Source organism: Tauraco erythrolophus, chromosome 6 (assembly GCF_009769465.1).
Source record: "Tauraco erythrolophus isolate bTauEry1 chromosome 6, bTauEry1.pri, whole genome shotgun sequence".
NCBI lineage: Eukaryota > Metazoa > Chordata > Aves > Musophagiformes > Musophagidae > Tauraco > Tauraco erythrolophus.
In genome coordinates this window covers 38,744,653-38,757,788 of record NC_141470.1, presented here as the reverse complement: position 1 = coordinate 38,757,788, position 13,136 = coordinate 38,744,653, and the positions used below count along the sequence as shown (strand labels likewise).

At 40.3% G+C, this 13,136-nt stretch overlaps 1 protein-coding gene across 1 annotated transcript in view; it reads left to right on the top strand.

Annotated features, from left to right (window-relative positions):
• Positions 1-1,353: 1,353 nt before the first annotated feature.
• Positions 1,354-13,136, top strand: part of CDIN1 (CDAN1 interacting nuclease 1) — a 126,290-nt gene continuing 114,507 nt past the window's right edge. Inside the window, 1 exon segment of the mRNA XM_086613311.1 lies at positions 1,354-1,540. Coding sequence (XP_086469437.1) covers positions 1,440-1,540 — 101 coding nt within the window. The 5' untranslated portion in view covers positions 1,354-1,439.

The following is a 13,136-nucleotide window of genomic DNA, read 5'->3' as shown; positions in this document are numbered from 1 at the left end:
TATATTCAGACCATAGTACTAGAAATAGCTGTTCCCAAGAAGGCTCCTGATTCCAAAGAAAACTCACTAAAATTCTTGGAGGATCAATTGATAGAGGGTTCATTAGGCATTGTCAATCCATTAGAAACCAGTCTCACAAACATTTCTGAATGGCTGACCCTGCTGACATACCAATGCTCTTTGCTTCTCCTTGAAGTTCCAGATCTTGTACTCTTGCAAGAAACTTTGTGAAGTTTCCGGCTAACACGCAGAAAAACTCTTAAAAATGTGATCCCAAAGCTTTCAAGAGAGAAAGCATATGAACAGAACCTAAAATCTATAAAAATACAAAATGAAGTTCTTAAGATTTAAAGCGAATTTCATGGATAAAGTGCCTGAAACCTCATGCTTAGAACTCCAGTAGCCTGTATACAGTTCATGAATACAACTAAACTGAAATTAAATGGAGTATTTATATTTCTCAAACGAATGGCTAATTCTCTTCAAAACCTCCAGTTTTTACATGTTGTTTATAAAGGGGCATACCTGTCTTCCAAGCTCTTCAATAAAAGCTATTAAAAATTCCCAGCACAGAAACTACAGCTTGCAACACACTTACTGATTAATAATGTAATTTCCTTAAGTTTGAGCCCTAACAAGCTCTGAAGCAAATCCGGGCGCAAACTTGGATGGCTTTCTTCCAAAACTTAGCAGGAGCCACTTCTGTGTTCACGCGCAGGGCTGCAAGCCACGAACCCCCGGGCCCCGCCAGTACCTGCAGCCCCAGCCCCACTACTGCGGCGCTTATTTCGCCTTTGAAGGGGAACAAACAGTCCTTCCCAAGCGACTTTCGGAAAGGCCCTTGAAGATTACGCTCGAAGGCCGCACCGCACCCCGTCCCCGGGCAGCCGCTGCCCGCAGGGCCCGCACAGAGGGCGCGGAGCCGCTCGGCCCCGCGCTGCTCTCCGCAGCCCAGCGGCACCGGGCGCCGGCGGGGCCGGCGCGCCGAGGGGGCACCGCAAGTGCCTTCGCCGCCCCCGCCCCGCAGCTCCTTCCGCCGGTAAAGCAGGGAGCGGCTTGTCGGGAACACGGCACGGCCAGCGTCCTCCTCCGCCCGCGGACAAGGCAAAGGAGACCGCCTGCGTGCGAAACCCGAGAGTAACGGGGGTGGCGGTACCCCCTAAGACATTGCCGGGCACTTCCATTGCCATTCCGGGGCACTTCCTCCCTGCCCGAGCGGCTGCGCAGAGCCGAGCGGCGCGGCGCGGCATGGCGGCTCTCCCCGCCCTCCTCCCGCACCGCCCAGGCCGGGTGGCGGGGCGGAGCGGAGCTGCAGAAAGCGGCCGCCCCCACTGCCTCGGCACCGGGCTGGTAGTAAAGGGTGCCCCGGGATTGCCGAACCGTCCCCCGTCACCGGCCTTCCGCCTCTCGCCGCACGGCGCGGCGGCCGCGGTGCGGGCATGAAACTGACCAAAGCGCAGTACGATGAGATAGCGCAGTTCCTGGGGCACGTGCAGCCCACCCGGCAGAGCCTGAGGAAGCTGAAGGAGAGGTTCCCTAGGTAAGTGCTTCCTGCCCTCCGGGGCCGCTGCCCGGCGCGGGGCGGGCGGCTCGGGCCCCGGGCGGCGGCCTGTGAGCTCGCTGCGGGCTGGCGAGGGGCCGCGGGGAGCCGCTCCAGCCGGTGCCCGCAGTGCCGGGCCTCACACGGTACAAAATCACTTGGACACGCACACACGCACGCGGTCACCCACGGCAAGCGGCAGCTCGATGAAGCTGCTGCTGGAGCAGGGTGCTCCTCACTCTGTGACCGGCGAAGTTGGTCAAAATAAAGAGCGCTCCCCCTCCCCCTGCCACACGTCCAAATAAAAGCTCTCAGGTCGCTGCTGAGGCTCTTAAACACCGAGTAGCTCTTCTTACCGGAGTGAAGCCTTAAGGCTCAGGCCATTCCTCCATGGCCGAGACCAAGGGTGGAATCCAGCCTGGATATGTATACCACTGCCCCTGTGGCTTAGGGAAAAGGGGCTTTCCGGACCCGGAACTCTTGGTGCTGTTCTCCAGTTGAAGGCTGGAAAAAGCGTCGTCTACTTATACGTGAGCTTTCACCTGCTTCCTTGCTTGAGCTACATTTGGGATTGTCAAAAGACATTTGCAAATGACCATAGGATGGCATGGCAAGGCGTACAAGACGGAATGTGATCCATGCACTGGTCTTTGCCAAAATTTGCATACCAACAACAGAGTTGTAAAGGACATGTTGCAAGGTTTTTCTCTCTTTTTCAGGTTTGGGAGAAGGGTTACTAGTGCTGACTCGGACAGGAAACCAGATTGCGTTTTGCGGGGACAGAAGCGGTGCTGTCTCTAAGATGCGCCAGAATACTGTAGTTTTTTAAGTGAGGGGCTTACTTTGGTGAGAGAAGTAAGTAGAACAGAAAATCGTTCCCAGGCTTCCTGAGCAAGCCTTGCTAGCCTTACCATAAGCATGGCTGAGGAAACCGTCTGAAGCTGTGTGTAGCTTACAGTAAGTGGATGAAGAGCCAGCATTAACTTAGGCTTTTAAACTGTCCAGTGAAATCTTTTCAGGAAAGTGTGTAATGCAGTTGAAAATCAAGCTAAGCGAATAGCCCTGCCGTAGGGAGGAAGTCATGCTAAAGTGCTGTGGTTGGTTCAGTGAGCACATTGAGTTGCATTGTTGGGAACCCGGCTCACCTTGCACGGTACTTTGGCAACTTGGGAAACCACTTACTGTGACAGTGTATGTCTAAAAAGCTTAGACTTGGCTTTGTCACCTTGGTGCTAATGAAATTAGAAGAGAGTGAGTGTGTGTGTGTGTGTATGTATGTGCGTGCACGCACACTTGCACACGTTCTCTTTTTCTAGTCTCCTTTTAAAGCTGTCTTGAAAGAAGGTTAGAATTTGGGTTGGTTTGCCAGGTCAGTCACTGTGTGTAGGAACAGAGTGTCTGTAATAGGGAAAATAACGTTTGTCAGAAAACTACTAGGTCTTTCTGCTGGTCCACTTTACTTCCCAGTCCTTTGATACTGCAGAAGATCCATTGACTCTTCAGTTTCAGAACTTGATGACTCCTGAAAAACTACATACTAATAATTCAGAGTTATATGACGAAAAATTACATTCTTTTTTCCTAAAGCAGCTGGCTCAAGTGTGGCAAACACTGAAAAGCAGAGATTAGCTATAGTAGTTGCTTCCATGATTTGCTATTGTAACATACTGTTGTCTTGTTATCCACGTTATTAGATGAGAATGTCCTCTTCAGAATTCTGCTTGTAGGCCTCTCCCGATTTTTTTTTTTTTTTTTTTGTCCATTCTGGGAAAAAGCTAAAATCTTCTATTTGAGTGATGAATGAATTGATACCTTTTTTTAAAAATGTCTGTCTTAAGTTAAGGAAGAGGTCTGCATGTCTTCTTTTTGTGAATGGTTCAGCAAGTAATGTTTCTTTGTTGTCTTTTTGTTTATTTCTCATAGGTCAGATGCAGAAGACCCTCAGAAAAAAAACAGTTTGAAGTAGCAAAATATGTTGGACTAATGATTTTGAGATGCAATTAAAAAAAAAATGCATTCCAAGGCCACTGCTTGCCTTAGCAGCAAGGGACATGTATTGAAATAAAGGCGTGTTATAATGTGAAAAACAGGTGGTCTCTGTAACTATTATCTTGTAAAAGAGGCCTGCTGCAGAGATTTGTAAACTTGTGTGCCACCTTAGGTGCTAAAGGGGAGGCTTTTTCAGTGATGTGTTTTTTAACTGCGGAGTGAATTTCTAGTCATCTAGAACCTGTGTCCTTCTCTTCTAGGACAAGAAGGATCTGATTAGGCTTTTTGACTGCTTTTTTTCTTTATGAAAACCAAAATCAAACAAACAAACCCCAACTTTCTAATTCAATCTTTTTAAGAAAATGTTCCAGAATCTGTCATGGCACTTGCAATGTAATGAAGGTGTCCGTAACCAGTTTGTCATTATTATATGGTAACAGTTGCTGATTTAAACTGGAAAGTACTAACAGCCATAATAGCTGCTTTCACTGTGTATGTTCAGCCTTTCCCTGGGAAGGATCAGTATTCCACTGGCAATGCAATACATAAATTGACAGTTTTCAAGTATTTCTGGTTCCTACTGCCTCATAGAACTTTGGATTTCTATATTAGTCTGTTCAAGTTTTTTTCTAATACTGTCTTATCTGCTGGTTCCTCCTTTGTCTGTTGTATTTCTTGAAGGCTCATAGTTTATGCTCCTTATTTGTATCAAGTATCTTTCACACTTTGTTATGGGCCTGCTCTTGTTCTGCAGTTTCTCTCTAAGAGCAATTTGTAATTTCCATAAAACTAGTGCCACAGTTTAGCATTTATAGCTATGCTATGTGGTGGCTGCCAACATGACCTGTGAATCTAAATCATTTTTTAACAGGATAGTTTGTTCTTTGCTATTATTGAACTACTTCAGCAGATGAGATTAGTGCTTCAAAAGGGTGTTGCCATGTGATTTCTTAATGTCAAATAGTCAAAATTATACTGCTTCTAATACTCTTTGTAAGTATCTTTATATAAGCATTGAGACCTTTTTTTACAATCCTGTAACATTACAGACAACATGGATTTAGTCTGCATTGCTTAAAATCCAATTATTTTGCAAAAAACAGATTCTTTTTCTGTTAGTTCTGCACTTTATATTCCATGCCTGGCAATTACCTACTTCTTTATTTATTCTTAAGGTACTTGTTACATGCTTAGCAATTGTCTTCTAATGCGTTCATGTTTAACAGCAGGATTTTTGGATGACCTGAAGATTATCAAAATGTAATTTTGAGCACTGAGCAAGGTACATCTCTGCCAGTATTGGATCACTGATACGTAGTTCCTTTGCGCTTCTTAACGTGTGCACCACTGGACTCATAATTCTGTCTGTTCTGTGTTGTGCTCTTGTAAAGTGTACCACCTTTTCTGCTTTGTTTCTAACGTGACTTTATCTGCTTGCTAATAACTTGTGTTTTGCTTTGTAACTTCTGTATTTTATTCTTCTGCTTTCTCTTTAGCCATGGGCTCATGTTCTTCTGTAATACTGTTCTTTTCAATGAGGTCTAATGCCTAAATTGGACTACCCATTGTAGGGCTAGTTGGAAGAAATGTAGGGTATTGCAGGAAACGCTGAGAAAGTTATAGTCTCTTTATTTTCAGTACTTGTTTCTCTCTGAAATAGTAGTTAAAGCTGCCTACAAGTATCTTCTGCATGAGGATCACCTTAAGGTTACCTATTTATGGTGACAAGATGTAGATTAGACCTTTAAACTTTTAAGTGTATTCGAAGACTGTTTGTCATTTACCGATAGAACATAATTGACAGATGACTGGACCCTTCTCAAATCTATACCTTGTACATATTTTGCTGCTCTTTATATCCAATTCTGATTAAGTATTACACTTTTCTTGATTGACTCTTCCTCTGGTCTCTACCAAGCTTTCTAAGGGTGTAACGTTTGTGGACTCAATTCATTATGGTACAGTCTTGTTTTTTCCTTCTGCAGAGTTTTTCCTGGTTTGGTTCTATTCTGAGTCTTTTGAGTTTCTTACACTATGTTGTGCTTGAATTGGGTATTCCAGCAACTTTCTGACAATGCAAGTTGGCTCAGTAGCCTTGCATCTTTTAGAGATTCCAAAAACTGTTCTTAAATTCTTGCATTGAGCTGTTGTGAAACATATTTCATTCGGTCTAGGAGTGCTATATTCTTCCATAGCACAATTAGTGCAGTCTGTATTGTTTCTCTTCCTTACTTAGAGTTGTTAAACAAACTTAGTGCCTCTAGCCCAACTTCCTTTTCAGTACCTTCACTTTTATTCCTGTAAAAGAAGCATTCTTTCTTGAGCCTATCTGAGTGCAAACTGTGTTTATAGAGAGTTTCAAAGAAGTAGGATTGCAAAGTATTAGAATTTATAGCAGCTGCTCTGTGCAGGTCTTCGCTTTTCTTCCACGCATCTATTCAAAGAAGTATTGTCCTGTTTGTGTCCCTTTGGTGAAAGTTTCCTTCATAGTGATCAGGAAGAGCTTTTCTTACAGAGGAAAGGTAAGGGAAGCTGGCTTAAATGTGAGAGAACTTCCTCCTGCTGCCCCCCCTTTTTTTTTCCATAAGCAAGAGAAAAAATATGATGCCCAGGTTTATATTCATATACTTGATATTCGAGCATGGATATTTGGTTTAACATCTGTAACTTCATGTTTAGTTGTTGGATGCGCACAGTCTTTGTTCCCAGAGCATATCAAGTGATGCATGTTCCTCTACATTCATGACCTATCTTCTTTACTTAATATCACTTCAGGTTCATTTTCAGTAGTTAATGTCGCTCTTTCTCCAAATCATTGATATTGTTATTAAATGACACTATGCCTGGAAAACATTCCAACAAGATTTTTCATTTAAAACAAAAATCTATCTGTGTGGTAATATCTCACAATGTAAATTGGAAAATACAGTCTGTTTATTATTTGCTTATTTTTATCACTTTCTCAGTGATGGTTCACACCGAAACAAAGGCCCTAAAGAAGTTTAAATGTATAGAATCAATGTTATTTCTTTACCAGCTGTTTAAGACTGAGAGTTAACATTTTTTCTTCCTCTTTTCCAGTGTCATTGTTGCCTCTCTTTTTGGTTTTTAGAGTTGGGGGTAGATAGGCCTCTGATTTTTCTTTTCCAGTCAGTTTTATTTACAACAAAATGTATTGCTTTTTTTGTGAATTCATTCTGCCTTTGTTCTGTTGTTTAGATTATCAAGCAGTACTGATAAACCCAAGATGGTTGCAGTGGGAAACAGGAAGGTAGAACTGCTTCTTTCTTTCATCTCCCTCTTTTTTTTTTCTTTTTATTCTCAGAAATGACCTACAATAGTGTGTGGCATATTCAAAATAATCTTAAAACTAAATAAAAATTTATTATACAAAGTAATTATGTGAGCTGCAAACTGGTATTGTTCCCCTTGGAAGGATGTTCTTGCTATTTGAACCTTTGGTAGGATATCTACTGTAAGATATTATAGCTTTGCTAGACTAAACCCAGAAGGTGGTATAGGTTTTCTCTCTTCACTGTAAATGCCATGAGCAAGCCTTAAAGAACTTGTAACCGGTTTGATTTCATATGTCTTGCTAAAAAGTGTTTGCTTATGCGACACCCCTAAATAGGAAGGATACTAATCCTCTCCTGTAATACAAAGTATTGCGTGACAGAAATTAAATAAATCAGCATATAACTCAGAAGAACTTTATCTCCTTCATTATTCATTAGATTAAACATAAGATACTTACCTAAAAGCTAGCTATCAATAGCAGTGGAACCTTTCAGAGTAGAATGGGAAATGTAGTTTTGCTTAGTTTTGGGCCTCTAATACCAACAGACAGGATTTAGACAGAAAATTCTTATGTTGGCATGCAGCCAAAATTAAGATTGTACGTTCTGAATTCTTGAGTACTGATAAGTCTCTTCCTTCTCTCTTAACCCTTTCCCCTTGCGGTGTGGGAAGTGCTACCATATGGGAGTACAGTTCATTTTATAAAAAAATGATCACAAGGAACAGGACTTATTACACTTGTGAAATTCATTTTGGCTGACTAAAAGGAAAGCCTTTTGGCCTTGAGGAATTTATACAAACCATGTAGAAGCCAGTCCTATATCCTTTGAAGATTTGATGGTGAAATACAATGATTGGAGGAGGCCTCTGAAAGCAGAGGTAGAAGTTAGTTCCCTGTAATTTGGAAATCTATTCTGAGTCTGTTGTAGCTGTGTGTTAGGTGCTCTTGTTTAATACAGAAGAAAAGAAAGAGAGAGAAAAAGAGAAAAAAGACAAAGAAAAATACAGAAATAAAAGAGAAAAAGAAAAAAGGGCAGAAAGAAGAAACAAAAAAAAAGTAAAAAGAAAAAATATAGACGAGGGAAAAGGAAAAAAGGGAGAGAAAAGGAAATAGAGAGAAAGAGAGAAAAGGAAAAAAGAAAACAGGAAAAAAGAGAAAAGGAAAAAGATAGGGAAAGAGAAAGAAAGGGAAAGAAGAAGAGGAAAGAAAAAGAAAGAAAATCCTTTTGTATGTCAAAGCTGGGGGAGTTGTCTTGGTCACAGTGTACAATACTGTGTTGCTTCATGAACTTTAATTTGGTCGTACATTTTGCCACTTCACAAATTCCATGGTTGTGATAATCATCAGTAGGATAGGAATATAAGTCTTGTGCCACTGCTTTTTCTGAGTATTTCATTGTAAAGCAAGCTTGGTGTCATCAGACAGACCAACAGATGTCTGTAGATTTAAGGGCCAGATTATGGTGGTTGTTAAGGAAGGATGAAGTAGAAGTTTTAACACTGACCATATGTGCATTTTAATTGACTTGTGGGTTTTAGGATACCATTATATTCATGTTGCTTGTACTTAAGGACGATGATAATAAAAATGATAATTCTTGATTGTATTTCAGAAATAGTTCCATGCTGTATCATTCTTCTGAAGCCTGCAAACAAGTCTAAGCTAAAGTTTTATGAGCAGAGGGGATTTGCTACATCAGAGGAGAAAATATTTTATTCATGTGTTGTTTTTTGGACAATCATATTCTGGGCTATATTACAATGGCACGATAAATTGCTGAATACACTGTCTGCTGAATATGACCTCACCATGAAAAATTTGATGCATTAGAGTAGGAAAGGTTGGAATATATCAACCTTAGCTGACAAGGGACTTTGAATTTTGACCTAACACAGATGACCTTTGTGTGCAATAAAAGTGAGTTTAATCTCCAGGTCAAGGTTGAGGTGAACGTTAGGGCAACGTGGATTGGTTTGTGCTGGCTATGGCTGGATCACACCTAGCAAGCAAAGAAATCCAAGGTCTTTGCATTTCAGAGTAACCAGATGCTTATTTACCTTACTCATATCTGTTAAACCACCTTCAAAAACTGTGCTGTACTGTAGACAGCTACCTCTTCAGCAGCTGTGGACTAAGTCGTTTGAAGCTCAATGTTTCAGAGTAAGAAATGTGAGGTATGTATTTCTGATCCTATAGATCATTGAATAGGTAAGCTAAATAAAATTTCTCCTCTAGCATGTAGAAGAAAAGCTTGTCAAGTATATTGCCTTGCTATGAAAAGGGCGAAATCTAGAAGCTTTATTTCTTTGACAGCTAACCTGTCTTTGGAACATCGGAAGTTTATTCCTAAGTGGCTTATGCTTTTAGAAGGAACACAATTAAGAGAGCTCTGATATGATTCACTAGGCAAATACAAAGAAAATGGGTCCTTTTGAGCACTCCCTTGCTGTAAAAGGTATTTGATCAAAGAAGCTAAGTTACAAAATGTTTTGGGGGTTGTCTAGGTTACATAATAAAGACGTATAGATGAATTTAAATAAAAGATTGTTGTGTTTTATAGTAGTCGCAAACAAAATCTGTCTTTTTAACTGGCTGGTGTTCCAGGAGTGCTATTTTACTAACGCACTAACGGTACATGCCCTGAATACTTTACACAGATAAGAGTGGTAGCGGTGGTGCTATTAGAAGGAGGGGGGAAGGAGGGAGTTCTCTTTAAATCAGCCAGGAAAAAAAAAGTTTGAGACTAATGGAAAGAACCTCTACTCCTTTAATAGAGCCTGCAAAATATATTCTCCAGGACTGATCAGCTCTGAAGGCTCTAGAGGTTTGATGATTGGAATGGCAGGAAATCACGCTTTCAGGACATAACGAATTGACTAGGCCATCCATCATTTGTTAGCATGCGCTGAAACGCTGGGCTTGTGTGCAGAGGTCTGTGATTTAGTAAATACTTGGGAGATGAATAGAGCTTACACACAAGGGAAGATATTGCTGTCCTTCAGCAGCCTTAGACACAGATCCCTGCTGAGAAGGCCGTCTGACAGCAGCTCATCAGTAACTGGCCTGTCACAGTCAGTGATGCCCACCAGCCATCCCAGTATATTAAATGCATTTTTAATATCTGCTTCAGTAGATTTAATGAAGAAAATTTAGTTTCCATACGCTGATCACTGCTTCCTCAAGTGTTTTAAAGCATCGAGTGAAGCACTTGCAAGAAAGGAACTGTGCTGATACCTGGAGGAGTTGCTTGAAAATGAAAGTGAAACAGAATGCAAACAGGAGTGTTGTTATCCAAAGTTTCCTTAAAGCAAAACGACAACGTTTGGAAAAAGCACTGATCGTCTTAGAAACATCTGACCCTCCTGCAGAGGGACCTTATGCAGCAGGCTGTACAGCAGCAGAGATGCAGTGCTGGAAAAGGTGTATGCACAGTGGTTCTGTTTAGTATGGCTGGGCTTGCCAAAAGTATAATTGCATTTCCTGCGCTTTCAGATGTCGGTACTTGAGTCAGATCATCGTTCTCTCCGGCTTTCAGAGTCCTGAGAGGAGGGTGGCTTTGAATGGGAGGAATGGAATAGGTCACGTTTTTAATAACTAACATAGATTTTGGTTAGGTTTGGGCAATTTTGCAACGGATGCAGTTGGTGAAAATCATTGTAGCATTCCATGGTGTTATTTAAGCTGATATAGGAAACAAATAATAAGACACAATGGGAAATAAAATTTCTGCTATTTTTACAACTTGGCAGGATCGTTGAGAGTTATTCAATACTGACATTCTGCTAGTAAGGATTGTATGGAATTATTTTTTTGGCTTTATAGCAAATGATAAGATCTTTTGCTATCCATATATATAGATAAACGTCATAGTTGTTTGAATTTCCCGGGAACTTTCAGGGAAAAGTTCTGTTTACATAATAACAAATATGTTGGATTTCTTTTTCTAATGAGATTCAGTGCTTATGATATTTACTTCAAGACAGCAAGACAAGCAACTGGATTTTGTTACAAACATCTATTTGAAACATTCACTTCTTGAGCTTTTTTTCCCTCAGGAATCCATTCTGTGTTCACAGAAGAGAAAGCAAGTGCCAAATGAGACCTATAAATTTGATTCTTGTATGTGTCAAAACAGTAATGTATTAAATGCGTATTATTATAAAAATTTAAGACATGTCCTAAACACTTACATTTTTATAACACATGACCATATTAAATAATACATTTTCTTGTTAGCATCTGTTTGCTGTCATTGTTGGCAGGATTTATGATTTATTACTTAAATTAATGACCACAACCATTTTGGTCCTGATATATGCCCCTAAGCTTATCACATCACTTAATAAAATAACATATATGGTTCTGTGAGAGTTATTTTTTAATTGTTTATTCTTTTAAGTTCCTGGTGGAAATGCCATATCTGTTTGAAATGTGAAAGTCTCAGAAGCTTGCATTAAACTTTAAACTGAGTGAAATAATGGTAAAGATTATTTTCTGTAAGAATATGGAACACAGTAATTGATTCTACTAAAATTGTCTTCTAAGACAAGCCAGATAGAATATTGTTACCAAAAAATAACCAACAGCATTGGAAGAGGAGCAGAAAAAACTGCTCTGTTTTCTTGAGATTCGGTGATGGTTAAAATCCTTGTTCATTTGTTTGACTAATTGGTACTATGCAAGTAGATTTCAAACTTCCGTTGGTATGCTAATATTTCATGCTCTATCATCAGTTTTCAGCTTATGTTTCGTGGAGTCCTTATTGTCCATGGACTCCAAATGAAGAATTCAAAGTAAGTGGACTTCTTGGCAGCAGGCTTAAATTTGCCAAACAGGAGTCTGCACCTGTTGTGGCAAAAATGTTTTGGTTTGTGAACCCTTTAGGTTGAAAACTTCTGTTTTGTCAGCAACTAAAACATTTTTATGTATCTTACGGTTTCTTTTTATATATGTTTTTTTAAATTCTAGTGTCCATAATGTTTTGTATATGATAGTGATATGAACGGGATACACTATTCCTTCCAGTGAACACTCCAGGATATCTAGTAGCCTGATTGATAGTGACAGTCTCATTGCTTTGTGCTGGAGAATTCTTGAACTTCAGTCCCCTGCTTTATCCTTCTCATCTGGATAGGATATTTAAGCAAGTATTGCTGTCCATTCAGACTGGCAAAATGACTTCATGTCAGGCTTTGATGCTGAAGAGCACTTTATTGTTTGGGTGAACGTCCTCTATATGCATATCTGTATCTAGGCCTGCACGATCTGGAAGCATTTGATAGCATTGATTCCCAGATTCCTCCAGAAGCTTCAACACTGATTAAAAATGTCGTAAGATAGCACATGTTCTTCTTCCACAGGAGGCAGAATGTTGTCAAATATTTCTTTGAGTAAGACCCATGTGATAGTCTCTTGTGTAATGTAGCCTGTCTGAAACTGTTTCAAAGACAACATAAAAACTATGACCAAAATAGAGGTAATACTCGCTTCCATGACTAAGTTAATATAAAGGATCTTTTGGAGTTCCTCCTTGTTAACTGAGGACCCAGACAGCGATAAGAACACTGTGTATCTCTGTTTCCATTTGTGATTGGCTAGGAGAGATGGTAGAACTTCTTATCAGTCCACTACAGGTACTGGTAACATCTGGTTCTTTATTGCACTTCTGTGGAATGCAGATGTGTGTTGTGAGGCCACAACTGGTGCAAAGTACAATAACTAATAGCCAGAGAGTAAGCGTAGGTTCCTACAGATGAGAAGGCTGTTGAACATTAGCCATTTCCAGCATTAATATAAAATGCATGTTGTCAATGCAAATGGCCTTCAGTTTTCAACACAGCTGATCAATGTGTCTTTCCAGACACACGCATTATCTTGGATACACAAAATATAAAAAGATAAAAATAACTCATAAGCTAGATTTCTTGTTCTTACACAGCTTAAAAAGGAAGATTTACTTGGAGCAGTTGACAGGTACTCCAATAGGCCAAGCAAGTTCCGTTCCAAATACAGTGTTTAATAACCTCATTGCAATGAGTTACCTGACACAGGAATGTGTTTTCTTTTATTCTGTTATTAGGAGAATTGAGTTATTGACCAAAAAGAGAAGTTGGACTACGCTTTTTGTCTGATTTGTATTATGTTCCTTTGACATCAGTGGTCTGAGAGAGAAAAAGGAAAATGGTTCTTTATGGAATAAATGCATGGTTTGAGTCTGAGTATTTTTCTAGCCATATCTGTCTATTTGATATGTCCTCTTAAGTGCAGAAGGTTTTTTTTTCCAAACAAATCCCGTTGGTTACCCAACAG